The sequence below is a fragment of the Carcharhinus amblyrhynchos genome, chromosome 11 (assembly GCF_965287045.1).
Source record: "Carcharhinus amblyrhynchos chromosome 11, sCarAmb.v2.hapA, whole genome shotgun sequence".
Lineage (NCBI taxonomy): Eukaryota > Metazoa > Chordata > Chondrichthyes > Carcharhiniformes > Carcharhinidae > Carcharhinus > Carcharhinus amblyrhynchos.
The window spans coordinates 79,243,823-79,271,672 of NC_137334.1; the positions used below are offsets into that span (position 1 = coordinate 79,243,823).

The 27,850-nt window shown below is 43.1% G+C and overlaps 2 protein-coding genes across 2 annotated transcripts in view; one reads left to right on the forward strand and one right to left on the reverse strand.

Annotated features, from left to right (window-relative positions):
• Positions 1 to 9,927, forward strand: part of parp14rs3 (poly(ADP-ribose) polymerase family member 14-related sequence 3) — a 58,506-nt gene extending 48,579 nt beyond the window's left edge. Inside the window, exons 23-25 of the mRNA XM_080199408.1 lie at positions 2,039 to 2,184; positions 3,788 to 3,962; positions 6,795 to 9,927. Of these exons, the coding sequence (XP_080055534.1) occupies positions 2,039 to 2,184; positions 3,788 to 3,962; positions 6,795 to 7,096 (623 nt within the window). The 3' untranslated portion in view covers positions 7,097 to 9,927. The remainder of the gene's footprint in view (positions 1 to 2,038; positions 2,185 to 3,787; positions 3,963 to 6,794) is intronic.
• A 1,735-nt stretch (positions 9,928 to 11,662) lies between these two features.
• LOC145350216 (protein mono-ADP-ribosyltransferase PARP14-like) lies at positions 11,663 to 26,134 on the reverse strand. Its single transcript, XM_080199277.1, has 6 exons — positions 25,908 to 26,134; positions 20,425 to 20,633; positions 19,275 to 19,329; positions 13,247 to 13,495; positions 12,868 to 13,067; positions 11,663 to 11,749 (listed from the first exon to the last, which is right to left on the reverse strand). The coding sequence occupies exons 1-6, from the start codon at positions 26,074 to 26,076 to the stop codon at positions 11,663 to 11,665; spliced, it is 969 nt and encodes a 322-aa protein (XP_080055403.1). The 5' UTR covers positions 26,077 to 26,134.
• Between the last annotated feature and the right edge of the window lie 1,716 nt (positions 26,135 to 27,850).

Here is a 27,850-nt window from a genome sequence, read left to right on the forward strand (position 1 = left end):
CCTGGCTTCAGTCAACATCTTAGTAAGAGAAGGAACAAATTAAGAGAAGTATGATGAGGATTGGGAGCCGGGGGGGAGGGCGCGGAGCCGGGGAAGAATAACTGATTGTGCTGATTTTTCAAGATTCACCTGGTGAAACAGTACCCCTCCATATTGCGGACCACTTGGAGAAAGCGCTGAGGGTAGCAGGGGCAGAAAATTTACTCTGGGGGGGAGGGGGGGGCGCGAAAGGTACTTGGTGATGTCTTATCACCAAGTATGGCTCGATAGCACCACTAATGACCAAACTGGCCAAATCCTGAAGGACATAGCTGCTAGACTGCATCCGCGACAGATGGTGAGGGAACCAACATGAGGGAAAATCCTACTGACCTTGCCCTCACACATCTACCCATGGCAGATGCATCGGCAGGAGTGATCAGTGCATATCACATTGAGGATACCCGCTATCGCATTGTGTGACATTTCTACCTTGCTAACTGGGATAGATTTGAACAAATTTAGTCACTTGAAACCGGAAATCCAAGAGGGTGGCATGGTGGCACAGTGGTTAGCACTGCCTCACAGCACCATGAATCCGGGTTCGATTCCCTACTTGGGTCACTGTTTGTGCAGAATCTGTATGTTTTTCTCATGTCTGAGTGGGTTTTCTCCAGGTGCTCCAATTTCCTTCCATAGACCAAAAGATGGTGCCAATTAGAAGCATTGGCCGTGCTAAATTCTCCCTCAATGTACCCAAACAGGCGTCGGAGAGTGGCGACTAGGGAATTTTCACAGTAACTTCATGTAAGTCTACTTGTGAAACTAATAAATAAACTTTGATATCCTGAAGAGGGATATAAAATACTGAACCTGAATAGCAAACAGAAATCCACCACAAAATATTTGAAGATTAGTTACGAAAGTCGGCGAAATGGGCATAAGCTCAAAATAGTCAAACCAATATTCAGAAGCTGTGATTCACACAAAAGATAAAGCAATGTCGGCCATTGAGCTCACTTAGAATTTCGTTATTTGACTCTCAGTTTCTTCTTCCAGATTAATATCCTCGCTTCCGACTAAGTTGCACCCTTCCTACCACTGCAAACCCCCACCCCACTCCACCACCTCTTAGTATCACAAGTAGGCTTATAGCAACACTGCAATAAAGTTACTGTGAAAATCCCCTAGTTGTCACATTCCAGTGCCTGTGAGGGAGAATTTAGCATGGCCAATGCATCTAACATGTACGTCTTTCGGACTGTGGGAGGAAACCAGAGCACCTGGAGGAAACCCACGCAGACATGGGGAGAATGTGCAGACTCTGCACAGACAGTGATCCAAGCCAGGAATAGAACCCAGGTTCCTGGCACTGTGAGGCAGCAGTGCTAACCACTGTGTCACTTGTAAGTATTTCCCTTCAACCACACAGCAGTGTTTTCTCTTTCACTACCCTACTTGGAATCCCAAACTAACTTTATAACCATGTACTTACGATCAGCACAGAAGGCCTGAGATTCTGTACTGATGGGGAAATGGTAGAAAGCCCTGCGGTGCTGCCATGTTAGGAGCTTTGAACACAGTGGAATGCAAGCAGTCAGGCTTCAATAATAGACTGCGACATCAGACTGATATCTGGGAGTTTTCGTTCAATTATTTTCAGTAGCCGAAAGGAAATTTCAGCTTGCTTAGATACATACATGTCTATTGAAGTAGATATATTACTGTTAAAAAAATGAGTTAAAGTAATACGGGGAACAGGTAAGGAAGTGAATTTGAGACCAGGAAGAGATCAGCCATGATCTGATTGAATGGTGGAGCAGGCTCGAAGGGCTGAATTGCTTACTTTTGCTCTTACTCCTATGTTCCTTTATAAGTAATGTCCCAAATGTTTTCATTGCAGCAAGCGGAGTTCAGACTGAATCACTTCTAGAGTTTCATTTTAGTTAATGTTTGAAGACGAGAGTGAAGCAGGCATCTAAATTAAACTGATTTGCAAAGATAGATCATGAGTTGAAATGTGCCTTCTTACTGGGTTTGCTTCTATTTTACATTCCAGCGGTGTTTGAACTTCCAACAAATTGGACGAACATGAATAATCAGGAGGTTTTAATAATTCCCCTTCAGTCAAGTACCACAGAATACAAAGATGTAGCACAGAAGTTCAGGAAATCTTGTGACAAGATAATTGTTGACATAGTCAAGGTACGCATGGTCAATAAAATGCAATTGTCTATGTTTTTGCTTTTTATTTAACATTATCCCGTGCAGTAGATTGTTACAATCTCAATTAATGTTGTAACGTATGTGAAGATTAAACTAAAGGTGATAGATAAGGTTTGTGGAACAGATATAATACTTATCTGATACCCATTTGTTTCCCTATTTGTAGTATATTTTAGAAATCTTACCTCAGCAAGCATTTCCTGTATTTAAACCCTCCTACCAATGGTAACACAAAAGCATCTCAAGTTTTATATGTTCAATTCCTCAGCTTTGAGTCTCGAGAAACTTGCTGGTTAAATTGAGGAGAGGGATGTCTGGACCAGGGGTTTAGTACCTTTCCACTTACTTCCTGGATTCACCATGTCCACATGGACAACTCCTCTATGATTGGAAGCTTCCCCTCACCCAACCCTTTCATTCTACCTCTAATTCCCCACCCCATAAGGCCTCTGAACACCCCCACATCCCTAGCCATCTCATTCCAATCACCATCTACCCTCATCCTTTAACTGCCCCTTACCTGGTCTGGCCTACCTGTGAATCCAGATCTGAATTAAACTGATTGATTCTTATGTGCCCTCTGAAATGGCCTACCAGGCTTTTCAGCTCAAGGGCAATTAGGGATGGGCTAAATGCTGGCCATTGACATCCACATCCCATTGAAAAAATAAAGAAATATCCAGGACAAAGTAGCCCACTGCATCCACAAACTTTCACTCTCTCCATCATTGATGCACAGTGGCATGAACCAACTACACAATGCACTGCAGCACCTTGCAAACCTGCAACCTCTACCAACTAGATGGACAAGAGCAGCAGATAAATGGGAAGACCACTACCTGCAACTGTCCCTCCAAGCCATATGTCATCCTGATGTGGAACTATGTCGCCTTTCCTTCACTGTTTCTGGGTCAAATTCTCTTTCAAACAACACAGCTGGTGTACCTACACCCCACAGACTTCAGCAGTTCAAGAAATCAGCTAACTACCATCTTCCCATGGGTAAATAGGGATGGGCAATGGAAAAAGACCTAGCCAACGATGGCCACACCCAATGAAAGAACTTTAATAAACAGCCCTTTTGTCCCCTGGTTTTACATTCACTGATCTGTTTGTTAAGCTGTTATCGGGAAAAAGACCCAGCCAGCAATGACCACACCCAGTGAAAGAATTTTAATAAACAGCCCTTTTTTCCACCTGTCCCCTGGTTTTACATTCACTGATCTGTTTGTTAAGCTGTTATCGGGGAAAAGACCCAGCCAGCGATGACCACACCCAGTGAAAGGATTTTAATGAACAGCGATTTTTTCCACTTGTTCCCTGGTTTTACATTCACTGATCTGATATTAGACTGTTATCAGGCAAACTGATGGTGCCCCTCTCTCCCCCACCTCCCAGAGGACTACCAACCTCACCCTTAGCCCAGTCATAGCTGTTACCCCTGCCCTTTCCACCATTGCCTCCCAGATCCAGTACGATGCTGTAATACTTCAACCGGATTTTGTGGAAATAATTTAAGTCACGACTGCCAATCTCTTTATTTTAACTTTAAAAGCTGACAACTTATAAATTTCTCATCTAGATCGATAGGATTCAGAATCGTAAACTTTGGCAAAGTTATTCTGTCAGGAAAGAAGCTACAGAAAGAAAGAATCCTGGGCTAAATGTGGAGCAGATCCTTTATCACGGGACGACAAAGGAAATATCCGACAAAGTGAACAAAATTGGCTTCAACCGAAGCTTTTGTGGGAGAAATGGTAAGAATCTGAGAAAGTACAAGGGCTGTCTTATGAGGAAAGATTGAACGAACTTGGGCTGTTTTCCCTTGAGAGACGTTGGCTGAGGGGGGATCTAATAGAGGTTTATAAGATTATGAAGGGGATAGATAGAGTAAATGGTGGTAAGCTTTTTCCGCTATTAGAAATGGATAGAACGAGGGGTCACGGGCTTAGGGTGAGGGGGGCTAGGTATAAGACAAATATTAGAGGGCAGTTTTTCACGCAAAGGGTAGTGGGGGTGTGGAATGCACTGCCGAGTAAGGTGGTGGAAGCAGGCACGCTAGGGTTGTTTAAGAGTCACTTAGACAGCCACATGAGCGGTCTACATATAGGGGGATATAGCAGGCCTTACTAAACATTGTAGGCTTGGGATTCCGTTTTTGCCTCAGGGATGTTACAGTCTTTGCCTGTTTAATAATGAATTTTTTGTCTCCACAGGCATTTAAGTCCACCTTGTTGACCAGCAAGGGGCATGCATGCGGCAGGTTGTAGTGGGCTGCTCTTGGATGTTGCTTCGGGAGTTGCCTATTGCTTCATGTCGTTAGTGTGCTTAAACTGGACCATCTCGAGGGCAACATGACAGCTCAGACTATCTCTGTTGCTGTGCGGACACATGGATTTGGGCCTGTGTCTGTGGGAGTTTGCGCGTTCTCCCCGTGGTTGCGTGGGTTTCCTCCAGGTGCTCCGGTTTCCTCCCACATCCCAAAGATGCGCTTTTAGGCTGATTGATTGGGTAACAAATTGTCCCTATATTGGACCTCCCTGATCCTCGCACATTAGGCGTAGACTAAAATCATGAATAGGTCACTGAGACAATGGGACGGCGGCGCGGGCTCGTTGGGCCGAAGGGCCTGTTTCCCGTGCTGTGTTGTTCTTTGTTCTTTGTTCTTTAATTAGACCAAAGTTCTGGGCTCTGGGTTCCTTAGTCAGTCCCCAGCCTGCAGTTCCAATGGTGGCTACCGCTCCTTACAGCGTTCCCCACCATTCATTTTGCCAACAGCCCTTAAGGCAGGACATCTGCCCGAGATAGAAGCAGAGGTCTCAGCTTGAAGTACCTAACACTGCCCCCAGCATTAAATAACTGGTGGGTAGCTGGTGGGATGGAGTGCAGGCCCATCACCAACCTATTCATCGGAATGGAAGGGACAATAGAGGTCTGAAATATTCGCCCAAATGAATGTGCAAGGATGGTTAATCCTGTGTGAAAACTAAAGAAGTTGTTTCGAAAATGAAACAGAATTGAAGATGGATTGAAGCCTACTTAATGGTAGGGCAGCAGGAAATCTAATTTAAACTCCTAAACAAGGTTACCTTTACATTTCTGGTGGCATTGCAGCAGAAAATTCAGGCCCATTGTATTGTTATCTGTGATATAAAGTGATAGAATGTGGTGAAACACAGGGCAACATCACCTAGCCATTCACTGAGCCATTCACACTCCCATCATGAGTTTCCCAGCAATGGGGGCGTGCTGATGGATTCAATGGGAAATCCTATTGACAGTGGCAGGACCAGAAGATCCCATCGCTAGCCAACTCTCACTGCCGAGAAACACACCGTGAGGGGGTAGAGAATCCCACCCACTTTTTTTTAAATATGGAACCTCCACAGAATAGGCAAATTGACCTGGATCTACCAATGGAAAGTGCAGCAAACATCTCCATTGTGCGTCAGCACTCAAAGAAAGAACTGGCACTCACAAATGCACAGAATGTACCCAGGAGGTTCCATCTTCCAATGGGCAGAGATATGCTGCTTGGGATTAGGGGAGGTAACGGTGTAGTGGTATTGTCACTGGACTGGTAATTTAGAGATGCACAGTAATGCTCTGGGGACCCAGGTTCAAATTTCAGCATAGCAGATGGTGAAATTTCAATTCAATAGAAATAAATTTTGAATTAGAAGTCAACTGATGACCCTGAAACACTAATGTTCTTTATCTGGTCTGGCCTACATGTGATGACTCCAGATCCACAGCAATGTTGTTGATTCTTGAATGCCCTCTGAAATGGCCTACCAAGCCACTGGGTTCAAGAGCAATTAGGGAACTGCAATAAATGCTGGCCCAGCCATTAATGTCCAAATACTATGAATGAATTAATTTTCAATGTGGACCCTCCCGTTGTAGACTTGGCCTTGACAGATATTTACTCATATTAGTCACAGGCCTCAGATCAGGATCAAAAACACCAGGAAGCTGAATGTCTGGACACACTCCGTTCTCAGCTGTATCAGCGTTCCCACACTCCATCCCAAGTATGTGCCTTACGTGTTAGACGTTTTTTTTATTGCTGACCCCATTTTAATTTAGATCCTCGATTTTTCATCTTCCCCTTATTCACACTGCGAAACCCAACTTCCCGATGCCACAGCAAGGCTCCAGTGCTCATGAAAAATTCAATAACTATAGCTGCTGAGGAAAGCCACTGAGAACTGGCCCACCAGTGTTGATATCCTCCAATCAAAACTCAAACTGAACCTACCATGTTAAAAACAGCTAAAGTTGTGCTGGAATTTCCAGGTTATTTTCTATTTATAGAGGAAATGCTGGAAAATCTCAGCAGATCTGGCTATATCTGTTCTTTTTCTCTCTTCTTATGGATGCTGCCAGACCTGCTGAGATTTTCTAGTACTTTCTCTTCTGGTGTCAGATTCCAGCATCTGCAGTAATTTACTTTTATCCATTTTCTATTCACTGTGGTCTTTGAGAAGTTTCACATCTTTTTCATCGTGGTGCAGGTCAGCAGATTATCTGTTCAAGCAATGATTTCAGTTGATAATATATTTTGATATATTTTTCATACATTTCAGCTACTTACTTTGGAAAAGGAACTTACTTTGCTTTGAATGCCTCATATTCATGTGACAACAAATATTCCAACCCTGACGCTGATGGATGCAAATACATCTATCAGGCACGAGTGATTACTGCAAAGAAGTGCGGAGGACAACAGGATATGCTGGAACCAGCACCAGTAAATGCACAGATAGATCCAGCTGACCTTTGTGACTGTGCAGTGGATAACGTAACAAAGCCTTCTATTTTTGTTATTTTTTGTGATGACGGAGCTTATCCAGAATATTTAATAACCTTCAAAACCAGGATTGCTTGAGTCAGAAACAGCTTTATCCCAGTTGCAACCTGTTCAAATTTCATTCATATTCTAGCATAACTCTAGCATTCTTCCACATTGCAATCTTTGATGATCTGCTCAGGAATGTTTTCAAGCAATAGGCTGCCAATGGACACTGCTTCCAATCTGAGGTGAAGCAGCATAACCTTAGAGGACACAAAAGCTGTGTCTTGCTTCTTAACCATGAGGCATTGTCATCTAGGATGTAGAATGAGGAGTTGAACAGTGAAAATGTATTTCCAAGTAAACTGTATGAATGACCTCCTTGCCAGTCCCTGGCCCCGCTCCCATTTGCAAGGAAACCATTTTTTTTTCAGTTAATCTCAACAGTTTTTAATACTGAAGAAAAGGGTGCTGATTAGTTGGCAAGTTGATCCTGATTGGCTGAGATGTTGCCAGAGAGAAAGCAAAAGGGAACTAAAGACATCCCGAATGACATTGTGTATGAATTTCAAAGCCAGTGTAATACAAGATATAAAGGCTATGGCTGAAATTTTCTGGCCGTTCATATCAGCAGGATTCTCTGATCCTTCTGCGGTGAATGGAGATTTGGCTGAGCGCCAAATTTTGTCAGTACAGCTTGCAGTTCCAATAGTGGCCACAGCTCCTATCCCTGGCACTGCTGGGATTACAGCACTCCCGACCATCCATTTGGCCAACAGTCCTTAAGGGAGAGCGACAGTGGGGCGTGAATGCCAGAAAATTCCAGCCCACACATCTGAATAATTGGTCGATCAAATCAAACAGCATTTTCCTTTGATTGTTTGTAAGAAGCTGAGTACAGGCCATATTCAATCAGTCTACACCTATAGTTGTTTGGTAGTGCTGTAAGAGAGACTTTTTTGTCAAAGCTTTTCACCTTACACTCATCAGGCCAGTCTCAAGAATACAATGTATTGGAAATCAACAAATTTATACTGTATGAGAAGACAGTACTGATTGGTAGAGGCATTGCCTTGGAGAAGTCGATAGATATTTAACTGTCAAGTATTATTTGAAAGATGAATTGTTGCAAGACAAAAAGCTTCAACAAAAAAAAATCTTCTAGTGATACTCAGTCTACACTTGCAACACCAAAACCAAATTGTCTACTTTAGATGTGATTTTAATATTAAATAGCACTTGCTGAAGAATCCTGAGTATGCTAATAGCTCCACTAACAACTAATTTAAGATAATTAGTCAAACTTATAATGTGGCTCCTTTATGCTCGTTAGAAGTCACATATATAACTGGAGCCCTTTTGATGAAAACGAAAAGATTATATTCAAAAATTGTGCCGTTTAAAAAATTATCCAAGAGCTTAGAGAACATTTAGTTCCCTGTTGCTTCCTCCATGAGAGTGCCTCAACCAATCTGAGTCTACTTGCCAACCAAGCAGCACCTTTCCTCCTGTAGTAAAAATAGTTGATTGCTTGAAATTTGAAATTCTTGCATTTGCCCTGTTGAGTCCAGGGTGAAAAGCTTTGGTAACATGTCTCTTTTTTCAGCAATATTCAGAATTCTAAATGCTTATATCAGAAATTGATTTATAAGCTTGCTTAACATATTTTGACATCTCTGGGTATCGGCGTGAGACCTAATTCACAGCAGACCTCCTGCCAAAATCAGTTGTGTTGCCAGAATTATGCAATCAATCTAAATAGGGAATTGCAGCCCAAGACATCATAAAGAACAAGGCCAGAATTCTCCAGCCATTCATGCCAGGGGGATTCTCCAGTCCCACTGGCAGCACACCCCCGCCATCCGCAGGTTTCCCACTGGCGTGGGGTGACATCAATGGGAATTCACACTGGGAGGCCAGGGAATCCCACCGCTACCAAACAACGCATCACATAACACCGGCAAGAAACACATGGCCAGGAGGCCAGAGAATCTCGTCCCAATATTTTAGTGTTAAGTTTCAAAAACAGTTGTCGTATAGATTATAAAGCATTTTAATATATCTTTTAATAATGATGGTTGAAACTTTTTTGGAGGAAGATTCAGTTGCCTTATTGATAAATTAACTTCTTGCATATTAAAAATTAAATAACACATTTTCTAAACTGTGACCAATTAATTGCTGGGACTCAGCACTTGTCATTTACTTCAAATCCATTTAATTCAGTCATACATAATTCTTCATGTTTGCATAGTATTGCATGTGTAAATTTAGAAGAATTTCTTGGTAGCAAAGATGACAAAACTTAGATATTCACTGTCATTAGTCTCTTGAAACTTTTGGCACCCACCTATGCACACTTAAATGTGAAAATTCAGAAGCTGTTGTCACTGATTTCTCATTCCCTCACAGCTTGAACTGTTGAAGTCCTGACAGATAGAAATCAATTAGAAATCATTGATTTGATGTGAACTTCCCACTTTTAAGTAAAAAACTGTTGATACAGATACACCTTGTTGAGTGAGGTGCAATGGTGCTTTTAATCAGTTCTAAGTCATAACTATTGCTGAACAACTTCTCTGGCCCTGAAAAACATGTGAATTGTCAGGTTTCTCCATCACACATTAAAGTTATATATAGCTTTTTAAAATGATAAATACTATTTTATTAAGTTTTTTTAATACATGAGATTGATATAGAAAATGAAATATTTTCAATCTTTATTCTGCTTTCTGTAAAATTGTAAGAACTGCAAAATAAAACTTTTTGATACTTCCTGGTTTACTGTTGATAAGAAGTTGTCAATGTGATTGGCTGCAGAGCCTGCTTAATTACATCACAGTTGCTGGATGCCAGGGATCCCCTTTAACTGGCACAAGAATTAATATCGAGAAAGATAAAATTTGTGCCTCAGGAACTATTGCCTCTGGCAACACCTTTGTTTGCTTCTTTGCAACCAGCAATTGGCATTTAGTTTCCATAGCAACATGGAAGATCACATATCCTTTTGCTACATTTGTACCATCAAATAAGAAGAACAAAGAACAAAAACAGCCCGGGAAACAGGCCCTTCGGCCCAACAAGCCCGCGCCACCATCTTAACACCACCAGCCCCACCCCCCCCCTCCCCCCCCCCCCCCCCCCCCCCCTCCACCCATGACCCTTGTCTAATGTTTTATGGCCATCCACATTGAGGGAAACTAATTTAGGGACAATTTATTACTGCCAATCAGCCTAACAGCACATCTTTGGGGTATGGGAGGAAACCGGAGCATCCGGAGAAAACCCACGCAAGCACGGGGAGAATGCGCAAACTCCCACAGACATTGGCCCAAGTCCATGTGTCTGCACAGCAATCAGTGATAGTCACTGAGCTGTCATCTTGCCCAGTATCTGGTCCAGTTTAGGCACACACTAACGACATGAAGCAATAGGCCAATCTCGAACAACCAAGAGCAGCCCAAGTACGACCCATCGTGTGTACGCCCCTCGTTGGACACAAGGCGGACCGACTTAAAACCTGTGAATGAAAAGAGAAAAAAACATTATTGTTGTACCATATCCATTTGCCTTACCAGGGACGCCCCAATGCTAATGACCCTTATTTAAAACAATGTCCTATATCCACCCATCTCTGACCCAGTCATGTGCCTGTCTAAGTTACTCTTAAATGACTCTAGCGTGTTTGCCTCCACCACCTTACTTGGCAGAGCATTCCATACCCCCACTACCCTCTGTGTGAAAAACCTCCCACTAATATCTGTGTTGTACCTCTCCCCCCTCACCTTAAGTCCATGGCCCCTTGTCCTATGTGTCTCTATCATAGGAAATAGCTTACCTCTGTTTACTCTATCTATACCCTTCATAATCTTATATACCTCTATTAGATCCCCCCTCAGTCACCGTCTTTCAAGGGAAAAGAGCCCCAATTTCTTCAATCTTTCCTCATACCCCAGTCCTTCCATACCAGGTAACATCCTGGTAAACCTCCTCTGCACTCTCTCCAGAGTCTCCACGTCCTTCCGGTAGTAAGGCGACCAGAACTGGACACAGTACTCTAAATGCGGCCTAACCAACGTTCTGTACAACTGCAACATTAGGCTCCAGCTCTTATATTCTCTACCCCTTCCTATAAAGGCTAACATACCATAGGCTTTCTTCACCACACTCTCCACTTGCACTGCCACCTTCAAAGACTTGGGCACTTGCACCCCCAGGTCTTGCTGCGATTCTATACTCCTTACGGGCTTACCCTTTGTCATATAACTCCCCCCTACATTATTCCGGCCAAAATGCATCACCTCACATTTATCCGGATTAAACTCCATTTGCCATGTATCTGCCCAATACACCAGCCTATCAATATCCCGTTGTATTGCCTGACACTGCTCCTCACTGCCCGCCAATCCAGCCATCTTGGTGTCATCAGCAAATTTGCTGATCACACCACCTACTCCCTCTTCCAAATCTTCTATATACACTACAAAGAGAAGAGGTCCCAGTACTGAGCCCTGCGGCACACAACGAGTGACAGACCTCAAATACTCTGTAGTCAGCAGACTTGATACGTCCAGGCCATATTGTGCTCTAGGTAAATTAAGATATGATTTGGTTCAATTAGGCTATTAAGTCTGCCCTAATAAAGTGCTTGTCACTGATCACTTAGTTCATTACCCACTTGCTACACAAGTTGGATCCATTGACCTGTAGTTCGCTCTCAGTAACAAGTGAATTGCTTTCGCAGTTCATCTCATGCATAAAAAAAATTCTCATGCGAAATGAGCATCAATGGCAAGACCAAACTTTGTTGCTCATACCTGATTGCCCTTGAGAAGATAATGACGAGCCACTTGAATCACTGCAGTCTGTATTGCATTGTTACACCCACAGCGTTGTCAGAATTGCAGGATTTTGACCCAGCAACAATGAATGAATCGCGCTATAGTTCCAAGTCAGAGTGGTTTGTGAGGTGAACTTGCAGGTGATGGTGAGGTGGGAGAGGTCCAGCATTCAGAAGATGGGTTAATGGTGGCAGGAGGCCCTTATGTGGGATTTAATGGGCTGCTTAAGGCCCTCAATTGATGATGGGGCCTTCCTGCCACACACTCAATCAGGGTAAAGGCAGGAAGGTGACTAGTTCCCCAGTCTGATTAAATTCATCTTCAGGAAACTCAACTCATCACCTGATGAAGGAACACTAATTATTTGCTGCAGTTGGAGAGACTGGGGCTCAGAGAAGTCTTGTGGTGAGTGGTGTTGGTTCAGTGAAGCTGGCAGTTGGGGGTCATGGAAAACCCATGAATAGTGATATTCTATTCAGAACAGCTAGGGAGCTGGGATTGTACCATTGATTAGGTGCTCGATGTAGCCTTGTGACTCCAGTGGGCAATCTCAGGAGAAGAGATTGAGCAGTTGGGTGGCGAGCAGCACAACCCATCCTGACTTAGAATGGTATTGCCATTCCTTCACTTACACTGCGTAAAACACAAACTCCCTCCCTAATAGCCTGTACAGGGTGTATCTACAGCACATGAATTGCAGTGAAGTCTCCAGGGCATTTAGGGAAGGGCAACAAATCTTGCCCTTGCCAGTGCTCCGAAAGCCTGTGCTACCCAATAAACCTGTTGGATTTTAACCTGGTGTTTTGGGACTATTACTGTACATCCTGATGGGCGAGTTGAGTTCAAAGCAGGGTCATGGATAGTTATTATGAAGCTTAAGCTTAGAAATAAAATGCTGGAAATGACAGCCAGCAGGAGATAACTTAAATTTGAATGACTGAACTCTTGAAATACAATAATATTATTGGAGAACAAATGAAATGCTATACCCTCATGATCTTGAAAACGAACAATTGCTGTCAATACATCGACATTTAAAATGATTTCTGTGATTTGCCCACCACCGCTGCGTTTGGTGTTCGAAAAGTATAATTCCAGAAAGTCATCACTAAAACTGGGGTGAATTCTCTCTATCAGCACTGAATTTGTCTTAGCAAGATATTGGGCAGTAATGGGACGGTTTTCAAATGACTTCTGACAACAATTCTGCAGAAAGGATTTGGCGTCTAAAAAAACAAAATCATGAATAATTCTATATTACTGCCCATTAATCATATTCTTCAAGACAAGCTTCAATGAAACCATTCCCACATTTCAGTCATCATTGCAACAATCCCAAACATGCAAATGAAATAATTACTATTACCTCATGGAAAATTAGGAAAGAATAAATTGTAATACCAACCAATATCAGTATCAAAAGTGACTACCACTGATTCACCATCTCGCAGGGGTTCGATATGATGCTTTGTGCTATTGCTGAGGCTGTCAACGTACAGTGAAATATGCCCTAATCTCGACTGAACATCAAAACCCCTCAGGAGAAATGTTCGAGGCTCGTACTTTTCATCTTCTTTATCTTTATCATATATTTGCACTTGCAGAGTTTTGCCACCCAGCTTGTGCTGCTTTTGTGAAATTATTTTGTCCAGGCCTGGAAACATAAACCAGAAAGGCAACAAAATCAGTCAGTCAAATTTATCTTTGTATCAACTTTGCATCTTTTTATTTCTAATGACAACCAAAGCGCTCTTCAGAAATGGTACAAGTCCAACTGCTTTGCCCTAATAACTCACTCTGCAACCTGAAGTCACAGGCAATACGGAATAAATTGTCTTGAAAAAGCTCGCACAGGAATCTTACACAAACTCATCAATACTCAGTGTCAATAGTGAACTAAGGAAAGTTTCCTAATAAACTGACAATCTCACTCATCAAGTTCCTAAAGTTAAGTCTTTTTTCTTCTTATTCATTCTTGAGATGTTGGCATTGCTGCCTAGGCTAGCATTGATTACCCATGTCCAACTGCTCTTAAGAAGGTGGTGGTGTTCCTCCTTCTGGAACTGCTGCAGGCCATGGCCAGACTTTCCCTCTATCGGGCCCCACACATTCAGTGGGTGCGAAATGTGCTTCCAGCTGTGATCAGCCCTAGAACATGGTTTCACATCCACTGCCCAATTAACAGGCAGCCAGCATGAAATGCATGCTGGGAAAGGCTCAGTGCTGCCATGGAGGGCAAGATGAGTGTGGGCACTGAGAAATGGAGGGAACGCATTGGTACTTCTAATATGTTCCCTCAAGGGGTGCTGCTGATGCCTAGATGTCTCAGGAAGCCACAGACCTATAAAAAAATCAATAAATTGTGATGGAAAAATGCTGCAGTGTGTGGACAGCTCATTCAAACATAAACCGCAGTCTCTGGACACCTTTTCTAAAATTTTATTTCAGCCCTGACTTTTCATCCTATCCTGGATCGAGGTTACAGCTAAAACATAAAGGTCAGCTAGCCAATCGGTCCATCTGCCAATCTGTAATGCAGAGGGGCCACATAAATATACATTCAATTTGCCCCTTAAGGGGTTAAATTGCCCACATAATTGTTGTCAGGTACGTATCCATTAATCAAAATATTGCATGGGTGTGTGATGACGTTGTGACAAGCGCCTGATGTCTTCTTGCGCTATCTCAAATACAGTGCAGCCCCGTTGTAATGCGATGGTTGGGGTACATAAAATTATATCGTGAATGTTATCGGGGTCACACTAAATCAGAATTGCGCTAAATCGCTAAACCGGAAAGAGCAAAAAAAAGCACCACGCGTCATATCCAAGTTCGCGCTAAATCGGGGCGTGTAAAATCGGGTTTCCACTGTTGAACAAAGAAGATTACAGCATAGAAACAAGCCCTTTGGTCCTCCAAGCCTGCACTGACTATGCTCACCGACTGAACTAAAACCCCCTACCACTCCAAGGGCCATATCCTGCTATTCCCATTTATTCATGTATTTGTCAAGACGCCCCTTAAAAGTCACTATCTTATCTACTTCCACTATGCCCCCCGGCGGTGAGTTCTAGGCACCCACCACACTTTGTGTAAAAAACTTGTCTGGCACATCTCCTTTAAATCTTGTCCCTCACACCTTGAACCTATGCCCCCTAGTAATTGACGCTTCAACCCTGGGAGAAAGCTTCTAACTATCTACACTGTCCATGCCCCTCATAATCTTGTAGACTTCTATTAGATTGCCCCTCAACCTTCGTCGTTCCAGTGAGAACAAACTAAGTTTCTCCAACCTCTCCTCATAGCTAATGCCTTCCATACCAGGCAACATCCTGGTAAATCTTTTCTGTACCCTCGTCAAAGCCTCCACATCCTTCTGGTAGTGTGACGACCAGAATTGAACACTATATTCCAAATGTGGCCGAGCTAAGATTCTACATAGCTGCAACGTCAATTTTTAACCTCAATGCCCTGGCCAATGAAGGCAAGCATGCCAAATGCCTTCTTGACTATCTTCTCCACCTGTGCTGCCACTTTCAGTGACCTGTGTACCTGCATCCCTCTGCCTATCAATACTCTTGAGGGTTCTGCCATTTATTGTGTAGTTCCCATCTGTATCAGACCTTTCAAAATGCATTACTTCACATTTTTCCGGATTAAACTCCATCTGTCATCTCTCCACCAAAGTCTTCAACTGACCCTGCTGTATCCTCTGATGGTCTTCATCACTATTTGCAAATCCACCAACTTTCTGTCGTCCGCAAACTTATTAATCAAACATTTTCCTCCAAATCATTTATACATATTGCAAACAGCAAAGGTCCCAGCACTGATCCTTGAGGAATACCACTTATCACAGCCCTCCATTCAGAAACACTGCTACCACCTGTCTTCTATGACCAAGTTCTGTATCCACCTTGCCAGCTCACCTCTGATCCCATGCAACTTCATCTTCTGCACCAGTCTGTCATGAGGGACCTTGTCAAAGGCTTTACTGAAGTCCATGTAGACAACATCCACCGCCCTACGCTCATCAATCATCTTCATCACTTCCTCAAAAAACTCGATCAAGTTAGTTAGACATGACCAACCCTTCACAAAACCATGTTGCCTCTTGGTAATACGTCCACTTATTTCCAAGTGGGAGTAAATCTTGTCTTAAAGAATCTTCTCCAATAATTTCCCAATCATTGCTGTAAGGCTCACCAGCCTGTAATTATCCGGATTATTCTTGCTACCCTTCTTAAACAAAAGAACAACGTTGGCTATTCTCCAATACTCTGAGACCTCCCCTGCAGTATTAAGGATACAAAGATTTTTCTCAAGGCCCCAGCAATTTCTTCCCTTGTCTCTCTCAGTATTCTGGTGTATATTCCATCAGGCCCTGGGAATTTGTCTGCCCTAATGTTTCTCAAGAACCCCAAAATCATCTTTTTGATCGCAACATGACTCAAACAATCTACACACCCTTTCCCAGACTCACCATCTACCAAGTCCTTCTCTTTGATGAACACTGATGCAAAGTACTCATTTAATACCTCGCCCAGTTCCTCTGGCTCCACACATAGATTTTCTCCCCTGTCCTTGTCTCTCCCTGATGATTCCAGTTGCACACATGCACACCTCGGCAATGTAAATTTTTTGCCCCTGTGTTGGAGGAATAGCCATGAAGGGAAGTCCAGGATTTTGACATAGCAGTAATGGAGGAGCGTGTAAACGCAAAATGAAAGAAACTGCATTGGTAAGGTCAAAGCAGAAAATGCTGGAAGACGTCAGCAGATCTGACAGTATCTGGGGACAGAGAATAGAGCCAACATTTCGAGTCTGGATGGCTCTTTGTCAGAGCCTGCACTCTGCTGAGATTTTCCAGCATTTTCTGTTATTGTTCCAGATTCCAACATCCGCAGTAATTTTCTTTTACATTATGCATTGATAAGGTCATTTGCCACAAAGCCTTTCGTACAAAGGAAATACTGCTTTTTTCCTGATCTGCTGTTAAAAATGAACTGAGAATGTTTGGTCTGATGCAGAGTGTCTGAAGGGGAAAATGATCCATTGCACATAGCCACACCTTGATGCTATAGTAATGGCAAGTTTTAACTGTTCCTACTGGATAAAAGGAAATTATTGTGGATGCTGGAATCTGAAACCAAAAGAGAAAATGCTGGAAAATCTCAGCAGGTCTGGCAGCATCTGTAAGGAGAGAAAAGAGCTGATGGTTTGAGTCCAGATGATTCTTTGTCAACGTGCAAAGGCATAGAAAGTGGGTGATACTTCATATTTTATTTTATATCTCCCGCTTTCTATGCCTTTTAGCTTTGATAAAGGGTCATCTGGACTCGAAATGTCAGCTCTTTTCTCTCCCTACAGATGCTGCCAGACCTGCTGAGATTTTCCAGCATTTTCTCTTTCGGTTTAATTCTTCCTACTCCTGTTGTCTGAATAATATCATTGTGTCTAATCTAAGCTTATGGAAAACATTATAATGTTTTATGATTTTTTTTGAACAAAAAGCATTTGGAGACTGAATGATGTTTAATCATTGTGCTTTAAAAGAAAATGATTTGGCAAAAAATTAAAAAGAAATGGCCAAAGGCAACAGATGTTGAATAACATATCCCAACTCACCTTCTACCTGAAACTGACACATTAAGGATCTTTTGTCTCACCTGAGACCAGTTATGACCAGGGATATTAAGTCATTCATGGTTTTATCTCACAAGTGGTAGAACCAAATACACATTGAAATGACACCCAAATCCAGAAATAGTCCATGCCTCCCAACATCAGGTGCCATTGCAATAATTGCAGGTGGAAGTCAAAGATATCTCCCCTTTCCATCCCACATCACCCAACTTCAATAATGAAAAAATCAGGTAATATTTACACATCTAGGTTACATTATCGCAGAAGTAGATATTAGATTGCACAGGCACATTCTCCATTGCAAGCTGTTCACAAAACTGAGTGACCAAGACTACAGTTTGTGTGAGACTCAAGACTAGAAATAGACATGATCAATAGCAGTGATTCGGGAGATAATGCTGCAGCTGTATAAGACCCTGGTCAGACCCCACTGTGCTCAGTTCCAGTTGCTTCATTACAGGAAGGATGTGGAAGCCATTGAAAGGGTGCAGAGGAGATTTACAATGATGTTGCCTGGATTGGGTGGCATGCCTTATGAGGACAGGTTGAGACAGCTCGGTCTTTTCACCTTAGAGAGACGAAGGATTAGAGGTGACCTGATAGAGGTGTATAAGATGTTGAGAGATGTTGATCAAGTGGATTCTCAGAGGCTTTTTCGCAGGGCTGAAATGGCTGCCACAACAGGACACAGGTTTAAGGTGCTGGGGAGTAGGTACAGAGCAGCTGTCAGGGGTAAGTTTTTCACTCAGAGGGTGCTGGATGCATGGAATCGGCTGCCGGCAGTGGTGGCATTGATTTGATAGGACCTTTTAAGAGACTTTTGGATGAGTACATGGGACTCAGTGAGATAGAGGGTTATAGGTAAGCCTAGTAGGTAGGGATATGTTCGGCACAACTTGTGGGCCGAAGGGTCTGTTTGTGCTGTAGTTTTTCTATGTTCTATGTTCTAACATAGCTCACAATCCACTGAATTGTTAGAAATCAGGAAAAGTAAGATCAATCCAAGCTTCTGAAAATGTGTGAATTCTTATTGAAGCAGAGAGTGCGATGGGTGGCATTTCCTCAATCCTTTATTTCTCTGGCCAGCATTTTCTGGTCCCCTTGGGGCGGGATAGCCAAAACTTATTGATGTGCGATGGGATTGGACAATTCCAGCTGCAGGCAAAATTGGTAAATTCCAACCAGTGACTCTCACTGCATGTTTCTCTCTCTGGCTACCTCTTTTAAATTAGGAGTACATTAGCATCCAGCACTGTGAATACATAGTCCTTTTGCTAGAAAGGGGTATGTGTTGTATCATGCTCAGAGCATTAATACTTTTACTTGAAACATCTGAAAGTTTGCCTCATTTGTGTCACCGAAGTTAAAGTCTAAGAATTCACATGTGTAACACTAACACACCTTAGCTCAACAAAGTAATGGTACATGAGGTGGTTGGTGTGGAGTGCAGTCACTTCTCGACTGGTAATGTTTAAATTCATGTCACGTATGCTCATTCCTTCCCCCAAAGGCTACAGTTAATAATGTAAACATTTACGGTCACTGCTTGGACAGCACACAAACCAAGAGGTTTCTACCACTGATACAAATCTTTCAAGGTACATTGCAACAACATCTCTATCAATGGGATCATCGCTGCTAACCAGCAGCTGGCTGGCATGGCTTTCCTTTTTTTTGGAGAACTCCAAAGTGCAGGTGAAAGATATTTATTTCCTCAGGTAATGATTGTGACATATCATGATGACTGTGGCAGGATGCACTTTGCTCTGCAGAAACAAAATCTGTACCTGACTCTTCCACTGGATCTGGGGATTCTTGATTTTCAAATTCCTTTGCTGGATTCTGTAGTGGAAAAGCACAAAAAGAGTACTGTACACAAAAAGATGATAAATTGCTCTGGGCAAAATAGTGGCACATTAGATGTATAGTAAATGAGAACAAAGAATATAAATGAAATCAAATAATAGTCAACTTGAATAAAAATCTAAGTTATAGAAAATTAGAAAGCAATTTATGTGGGTGTCGCTGGCTAGGCATTGCCCATCCCTAGATGCTCTTGAGAAGGTGGTGGTGAGCTGCCTTCTTGAATACATGGCTTTTGTGCTTTGCTCATTCTGCCTGTCAAGTGCATGCCATGGGTGACCTGTCATAATTCATGGTACACCAACGTGAATGGATGTTCCAATGGGGACATTATCAGGAGTAGAGGCCTGATAATTAGATGTAAATTTATTTTAATGGGGACCCCAATGTTGAACATCAAGATTCCCATTAAATCACGGCAGGGGGACGGCAGAATTGCCTCACGCCTTATGTCAGTGTACAACACAATTTGGGTCTTGTGAGGATTTTCTATTCCCCTTGCCGATCTCAATGTAAACAGAAACAGAAAATAAACCCCCACCCCGCCCAGCAACCCCCTGGGAAAGAGACAGAGGACAGGGAGAAGAGACATGGAGTTGGAAAAACGGACCATTAAAGAGAGAAAGAGAAATGGAGAAAGAAATCAAGAGGGAAAGAGAGAGACTGAGGGAAAGGAATAGAGAGAAATAAAGATGGAGATGAACAGATAGTGACAGAGCTTGAAATAGAAATTGAATGACTTGATAACCTCAGCTGCATTTTCCCATACCAAACTCTTGACGTGTGTTGTTGTTTTAAGATTATTAAAATATCTTGGCTGTGACAGGGATTATATTCAATCATGTGTTCAAATTCCATGTCATCATTTCCTGGTCAGGTGGACAATTAAAATTCCTGAAATCAGTTTTACTTCCAGTCCTGTATTTACATCTTTAAATATCCATCAACAAAATGGGCCACAATTGCCTGTGTGCCGTTTAAAACTAGCTCACTTTGTAAAACTAATGTAATGGAAAGCAGCACAGCAGAAACAATAAATAACAGGAATGTGTGTTTACGTCAGTATTGACTTACGTGGTCATATTTATTGTGTTTTTGGGAACTGGTCAACAATTGATTTTGTTCAATTGCTGGTTCTTTGTTAGAGTTTACTGTCATTCTAATGGGACTCACAGAACTTCCTTCATTACTGCCCCACTCGTAGATTGTAACCCGAAGCTGGACTGGCTCTGAGCGCAATAGCTGCACTGTGTGGAACTCCTTCTTCACCACGTTTTTCTGCACTGATAACACAGAACAAAAAGAATTATCTTCCTTCGGAAATTGGTAGGAATAACTCGTCTTTATCCTTTAACAATTGGCTTATTACTTTGAGTGGCAATCATCAAGATTAAGGTTTACAGCTTTTTAGTTACATTTATTCATCAAAATCTGCATAATTTCCAAATAAAATTTACACAATTTCAGCCAAGTTACTTTACGATGTAAATCTTACCAGGCTTGAGACAACAAGTGCAAATAAGATTTGTGCCTTGTATGTGCCAAGCAAGGGCCATTGCAAACATGAAAATGCCCAGCTTACTTCCCTTAAACCTCACCAATAACACCATAACCAATCCCTCCAACGTCAATGTCTCTGATGTCCCAATAATGAGAAGCTTAACTGAACCACTGTGGTTGTAGCTAAAAGAGCAGGACAATGAACCTAGTGTCAAAGTACCAATTTGGTGGATTACTTTTTCCTGGATGGCACTGAACTACATTGCAACTTCATTGTGAAAGGAGTGGTGAGAATTTTATTCAACTCCTCACTTGAGCTTTTAAAATAGTGGAGAGATGTTGAGGGATCAAGGGGATAGAGTTTATTGTGCAGTCTTGGCCAGATTGTGCTCCAAACTAATGGTGAGACTGACAGAAATCACTGTTGTTTATTTGCAATCTAAGCAACAACTTCTAGTAACTGCAATCTGAAAGTTGCTGTCTAAAATGCTTTAATCCTCCAAAGCCTTCACAAAATTGCCATTCATGGTCAAAAGTATTTGAGGTAGACAATATCTTGTCGTTGTACTCACCTCACACACGTGGACTAAACTCACCAAAAAAAACTTAGGGTATGCCCATATCTAACTCCTAGCAATAGTGACACAATAGCATAACACAATAGCATCATGAAATATCCCGAGGTGTTTCACCGTAGCATTATGGAATAAAGAATCTCACTGAGCTTTAAACAGAGATAATGGCCAGGATTTTACAACCTCGCTCAGGTGAGGCTTCTAAAATGCCATTCCATGCCAATGGAAAATTCCATTCTCCGAGCCTCACCCACCCCGATTTTGGAGTGGGCATGCCAGTAAAATTCTGGCTACTAGGTTTGATGACCAAAAGTTTATACGGCATGTCTTAAAGGAGGAAAGTGAGATGGAGAGATGTAGCAAGATATTCCAGAACTTGAAGTCTATAGACGACTGATTGCACAGCCGCCAAAGATGGAGTAATTATAAACCAGGATGCACTAGAGGCCAGATATAGAGGAATGCAGATATCTCAGAGGATTGGGAGAATGGTGGAGATCACAGAAATAGGGAGGAATGGGATCATAGAGTGATTTGGAAATAAGGGAATTAAGACATTGAACTGAAGTTAATGGAGTTTTATGCAGGTCAGTGAGCACAGGGGAGATAGAGGAACAGGACTGGTATGAGTTCACCTTGAATTGTCACAGTCCTTCTATTTCTGGCAGGAAAACAGTAGGAAGTGGGAAAGCTGAGGTTTTGAGGAATTCAATCCAAGGCAGAACAGTGTGTGACTTGGTTGGAAAATTGGAGGTGATGGTGGTCCAACTGCTGCTTCTTATAAAGTTTGAGGGGTTGAGAGATGCTGTTGAAAGAGGTTTGGTGAGGCGCGGTGTAATGTGTAGATATGTCATAGTACACTGGTGCTGAAGGGAATGGATACTGGGCCACATTTTGCTCGGAGCAGAGACGGACAAATAGTGCAATTACTGACCAACCTTCTACGAGCATTTGTATGTTTCTGTCAGCCACCCAACAAAACACAGCCTTGACAAGGTATCTGAGAGCTGTGGGAGTGGGCCAAGAAAGAACCTATGTTTTTAACCAATCAAATTGTATTGAAAGAAAGTTTTGCCCAAAAGGTTACTTGCAGCAAATGTGTTCCAGAAACAATAAAAAAAATTGCATTCATATCCAAATACTTTCAATCTCCTCCTATCGTGGTATTTATATATTTATATTTTGAGGGGTAGTTTTTCAACTTGTTGTTTGGCAGGAACATTGGTGTTATGCATGAGTGCTTGTTGGTGAATTTGATCAAAACATGAACCAAGTTCTGAAACAGGTTAGCGATTGGCAATATCCCATTTTACAGTCAAAGGGCAAAGTAAAAATCTGCCTTTGACAGGGGACACCTGTAGCAGCCTTGACTTACCAACTCCAAGAAACACACTCTCGCTCTTGTGCTTTCTGCCAATGGCCAAAAAGGAGCCAGGTGTTTTGATTGAATTCATTAACAATTTATAACAAGATGTAGCTGAACCTTAGGATACTTCACAGTTGATATAAATAGTAGCAAGGGCAGCAGGGTGGCACTGATTCGCATTGCTGCCTCACAGCACCAGGGACCCGGGTTCAACTCTGGCCTCGGATGACAGTCTGTGTGGTGTTTGCACATTTCCCCCCATCTGCATAGATTTCCTTCGGGTTTCCTCCAGTTTCCTCCCACAGTCCAAAGATTTGTGGGTTAGGTTAATTGGCCATAACAAATTGCCCCTTAGTGTCAGGAAGACTAACAGGGTAAATATGTGGGGACACGGGAATAGACCTGGGTGGGATTATTGTCGGTGCAGGCTCAATGGGTCGAATGGCCTCCTTCTGCACTGTAGGCATTCTATCATAAAGAATCAGTTCTCCTTCTATGATCGTAACAGTGGTACAGTGGTTAGCACTACTGCCTCACAGCACCAGGAACTTGGGTTCAATTCCAGCCTCGGGGGACTGTCTGTGTGGAGTTGCACATTCTCCCCGTGTCTGCGTGGATTTCCTCCAGGTGCACCGGTTTCCTCCTACAGTCCAAAGATCTGCGGGTTAGCTTAATTGGCCATGCTAAATTGCCCTTTGTGTCAGAGGGACTAACAGAGTAAATATGTGGGGGTATGGGGATAGGCCTGGGTGGGACTGTTGTCAGGCAGGCTTGATGGGGTGAATGGCCTCCTTCTGCATTGTATGATTCTTCTATGATAATCCATACATATCCCACAGAGGGAAAAGGAAAGGATTCCACTGAGAGGAACATAAAAAAAATCAGATGAGTTAAAAGGATGAACAGAAAGAAATCCAGAAACAGGCAGAGTAGCAGAGGCAAATCATAATAAGTTACAACACAGTCTGGACATTAAAGGGACAACGATAGGCTCTTCAGCTTATTCAGGCTGTTCCACCATTCAGTCAGATTTTGGCTGATCTGAATATCAGCCCCCTTTGCGCATCTATGCTCCTTACATCTAACTTAAACACCCAGACTTAACAAAAATTTAGCAATCTCAGTCTTGAAAGCTTCAACTCACTTGAAGTGAGTTGAAGCTCACTTCAAGTGAGCTTGAAGTGTGCACACCTCACAGACTTTAACATAGAACATAGAACATTACAGCGCGGAACAGGCCCTTCGGCCCACAATGTTGCGCCGACCAGTCTTATTTTTAAAAAAAAAATTGACCACTAATCTAAACCAATCCCTTTTCGTCCATAAACCTATCCACCAATCTCTTAAACGCCCCCAAACTAGGCGCATTTACAACTGCAGCAGGCAGGGCATTCCAGTCCCTCACCACCCTCTGGGTAAAGAACCTGCCCCTGACATCCGTCCTATAACTACCCCCCCTTAATTTAAAGCCATGCCCCCTCGTGCTAGCTTTCTCCATCCGAGGAAACAGGCTATCACCATCCACCCTATCTAAACCTCTAATCATCTTATATGTTTCTATAAGATCCCCTCTTAGCCGCCTTCTTTCCAGTGAAAACAACCCCAAATCCCTCAGTCTCTCCTCATAGGACCTCCCCTGCATACCAGGCAACATCCTGGTAAACCTCCTCTGCACCCTCTCCAAAGCCTCCACATCCTTCCTGTAATGTGAGGACCAGAACTGCACACAGTACTCCAAGTGCGGCCGCACCAGAGTTGTGTACAGTTGCAACATGACGCTGCGACTCCTAAATTCAATCCCCCTACCAATAAACGCCAAGACACCGTACGCCTTCTTAACAACCTTATCTACTTGATTCCCAACTTTCAGGGATCTATGTACACATACACCTAGATCCCTCTGCTCCTCCACTCTATTCAAAGTCCTCCCGTTAGCCCTATACGCAACACATCTGTTATTCCTACCGAAATGGATTACCTCACACTTCTCCGCATTAAACTCCATCCGCCACCTCGCGGCCCAGCTCTGCAACCTGTCCAAGTCACCCTGCAAACTTCGACACCCTTCCTCACAATCTACCACACCTCCGACTTTGGTGTCATCAGCAAACTTACTAATCCACCCAACTATACCCTCATCCAGATCATTAATAAAGATTACAAACAGCAGTGGCCCCAAAACAGATCCCTGAGGCACACCACTCGTAACCGAACTCCATGATGAATAATTACCATCAACCACCACCCTCTGTCTCCTATCTGCTAACCAATTCCTGATCCAAGTACCTAAATTACCACCAATCCCATACATCTGCATTTTCTGCAGAAGCATACCATGGTGAACCTTATCAAACGCCTTACTAAAATCCATATATACCACGTCTACTGCCTTACCCCTATCCACCTCTTTGGTCACCTTCTCAAAGAACTCAATAAGGTTAGTAAGGCACGACCTTCCCGCTACAAAACCATGCTGACTATCTCTAATCAATTCAGATTCAGTTCCAGATTTTTTTTTACTACATATTGTGTGAAGAAGCCCTTCCCAATTTCAGTCCTGAATGGTTAGACTCCAATTGAAAGGATATGCCCTCTTGCGCATTCCCCACAATTTGTATTCAGAGTAGGCAGGTTTTGCTTGCCCTGCTTTCCAAGTGCACATTCGCAGCAGCAGTCTGGAATGAATGAATGTAATCTCCTTATATGTAAATGAATGGCTCAAATTAAATATCTCAAGACATGGTGATGACTGGTTTTGATAGAAGTCAGACTATGGTTTCAAAAGATAAACTCCCTGAATATACTCTCTGACTGGAGAATTGGACTCGAAAGGAAACACAATACTGATTCACTGGGTGTAAGATTGGCAGACTTGTCCTCAGAAACCCCATCGATGTTGCAATTGTCTAACTGAACTGCAGAAATAATAATTGCACGCCCCAGGTACTAAAAAGTTGCCCTAACACTACATCCCAGAATAGTAGCAGCAAAATGCAACATTCTCAACGGAACTTTTAACACAATGAAGAGTTTATCAGTGGAAAATAGTACCGTATGTTCGACAGCAGTACAACCCGGATGCGAGTCTAAATTCATTTAGCATGATAAATCCTTACCTTCTTCATTTTTAAAACACACCAGCAGCTTTCCCTGATCAGGGTGTGCTCTGATCTCACATTCCCCTCCACCCGATTTCTTCTCACTTTGAAAATAAATGGCTAGTTTGCTTTTGACGGAGTCCAATCCAACAGGCAGTCCTTCCACTAACACGGGGAATCCAGCCATCCCTGGGCTCTCTACCCTCAAAACTTTCAACTTTTCACTCCTATCGATCTTTGGAAGGAGCTCAACTTGTTTTTGGAGAAGTGAGAGTTCGACTGGGTGAAATCCACCTCGATCCAAAGTTCAAGGTTTTGCTGCGAAATATTAGCAACTTCATGAGTTGCTATCTAATATCGAAAGTGAAAGACTACTGTGACAGCCTGACCCGATGGATTCTCAAGATGGGAAGCATATTCTGGGAAAGGAGGCACTGCAGTTAGAGCCTGGGAGGGAAATTGCACAATCACTGACATGTATATAATTTATTCACTGTTGGCGATAAAACCTTTGTTTATTAATGTCACATTACTTGATCCTCCATCTATTGCAATTACAAACGCAACCCTGACTTGGGAACATAAAGGTGTGCGAGTTAAGTGGATCAGCCATGTTAAATTGCCCCTTTGTGTCAGGTGGACTCCCTAGGGTAAATGCATGGGGATAGGGTGTGGGTAGGTGCCTACTTGATGGACTGAATGGCCTCCTTTCTGCACTGTAGGGATTCTATAAGATTAAACAAACATTCCAATTATTGATTCACTTAAAAATAATTTCTGCTCAGCTGCCACTTCATCAGAGCTGCTCCTAATTCTTGTGTTTTTGTGATCATCCTTTTGTAGAAAATTGGAGCAGGAGTAGGCCATTCGGCCTTTTGAGCTTGCTCCACCAGTCATTATGATCACGGCTGATCATCATTCTGCCTTCCCCTCATATCGTTTAATCCCCTTCCCCTGACTCCATCATGAAAATGTACAGGGTGGAATTTTCTCAAACAAATTCTAAGTGTAAAACAGGCGAGAAAAGAGGAGGCAGTAGTGGGAGGGGTGAAATTTCAGCCCTAGCTGATTGCCTCACACCTCCCCGGTTGTCGCATGGCCAGTCAATCGCACCCCCCCCCCCACCCCACTCCCCCTCCGAACCCCGTATGGAGTTCCTCACGCCTCCCCCATCATGACCCAAGCCCCCCATCAGGCCCCACCTCGTTAAAGCCTACTCATCCATGTGGGTAGCATGGTGGCACAGTAGTTAGCACTACTGCCTCACAGCACCAGGGCCTTGAGTTCGATTCCAACCTCGGATCACTGTCTGTGTGGAGTTTGCACATTCTCCCTGTGTCTGTGTGTATTTCCTCCAGGTGCTCCAATTTCCTCCCATACGCCATAGATATGCAGGTTACGCTGATTGGTCATATTGAATTGCCTCTTAATGCCCCAAATGTATAGGTTAGGATCAATGGTATAAAGACACGGAGTTAAGAGGATACAGCCTACTGGAGAGTTGATGAAGACCAAATGGGCTGAATGGCCTCCTTATGCACTGAGGGATTCTATGATTGAATTCTATGATGCCCACCCCCATTAGGCCTGCTCCCGTCTGGACATGCCCCCCATCGGCCTCTCTCAGACTCCAGTCCCTTGGCATTGTCAGTGCCTGATGGACAGTGCCAGGTTGGCAATGCCAGGGAACTAGGCTGGCACTCCCTATGCTCACTGCCCAGCCCTGCTTCCAACCACCTAAAGGTTTTAATAGCTTCTGGTCCCATTGGCGAGGCCATCATGTGTGGTCCCCCATTGGTGGGGAACATCTGTCATCCTCACTGGTGTGGGCACTGAGGTAAGTGATCCCAGACTATTACATTCCAGGCTCATTATTTAAAGATAGAGCACGAGGCTGCTTGCGCCATCAGAATAGGGCCGCCAAGATCGCAAGAGGTGAGAAATTGGGTGCAAATCCCGAT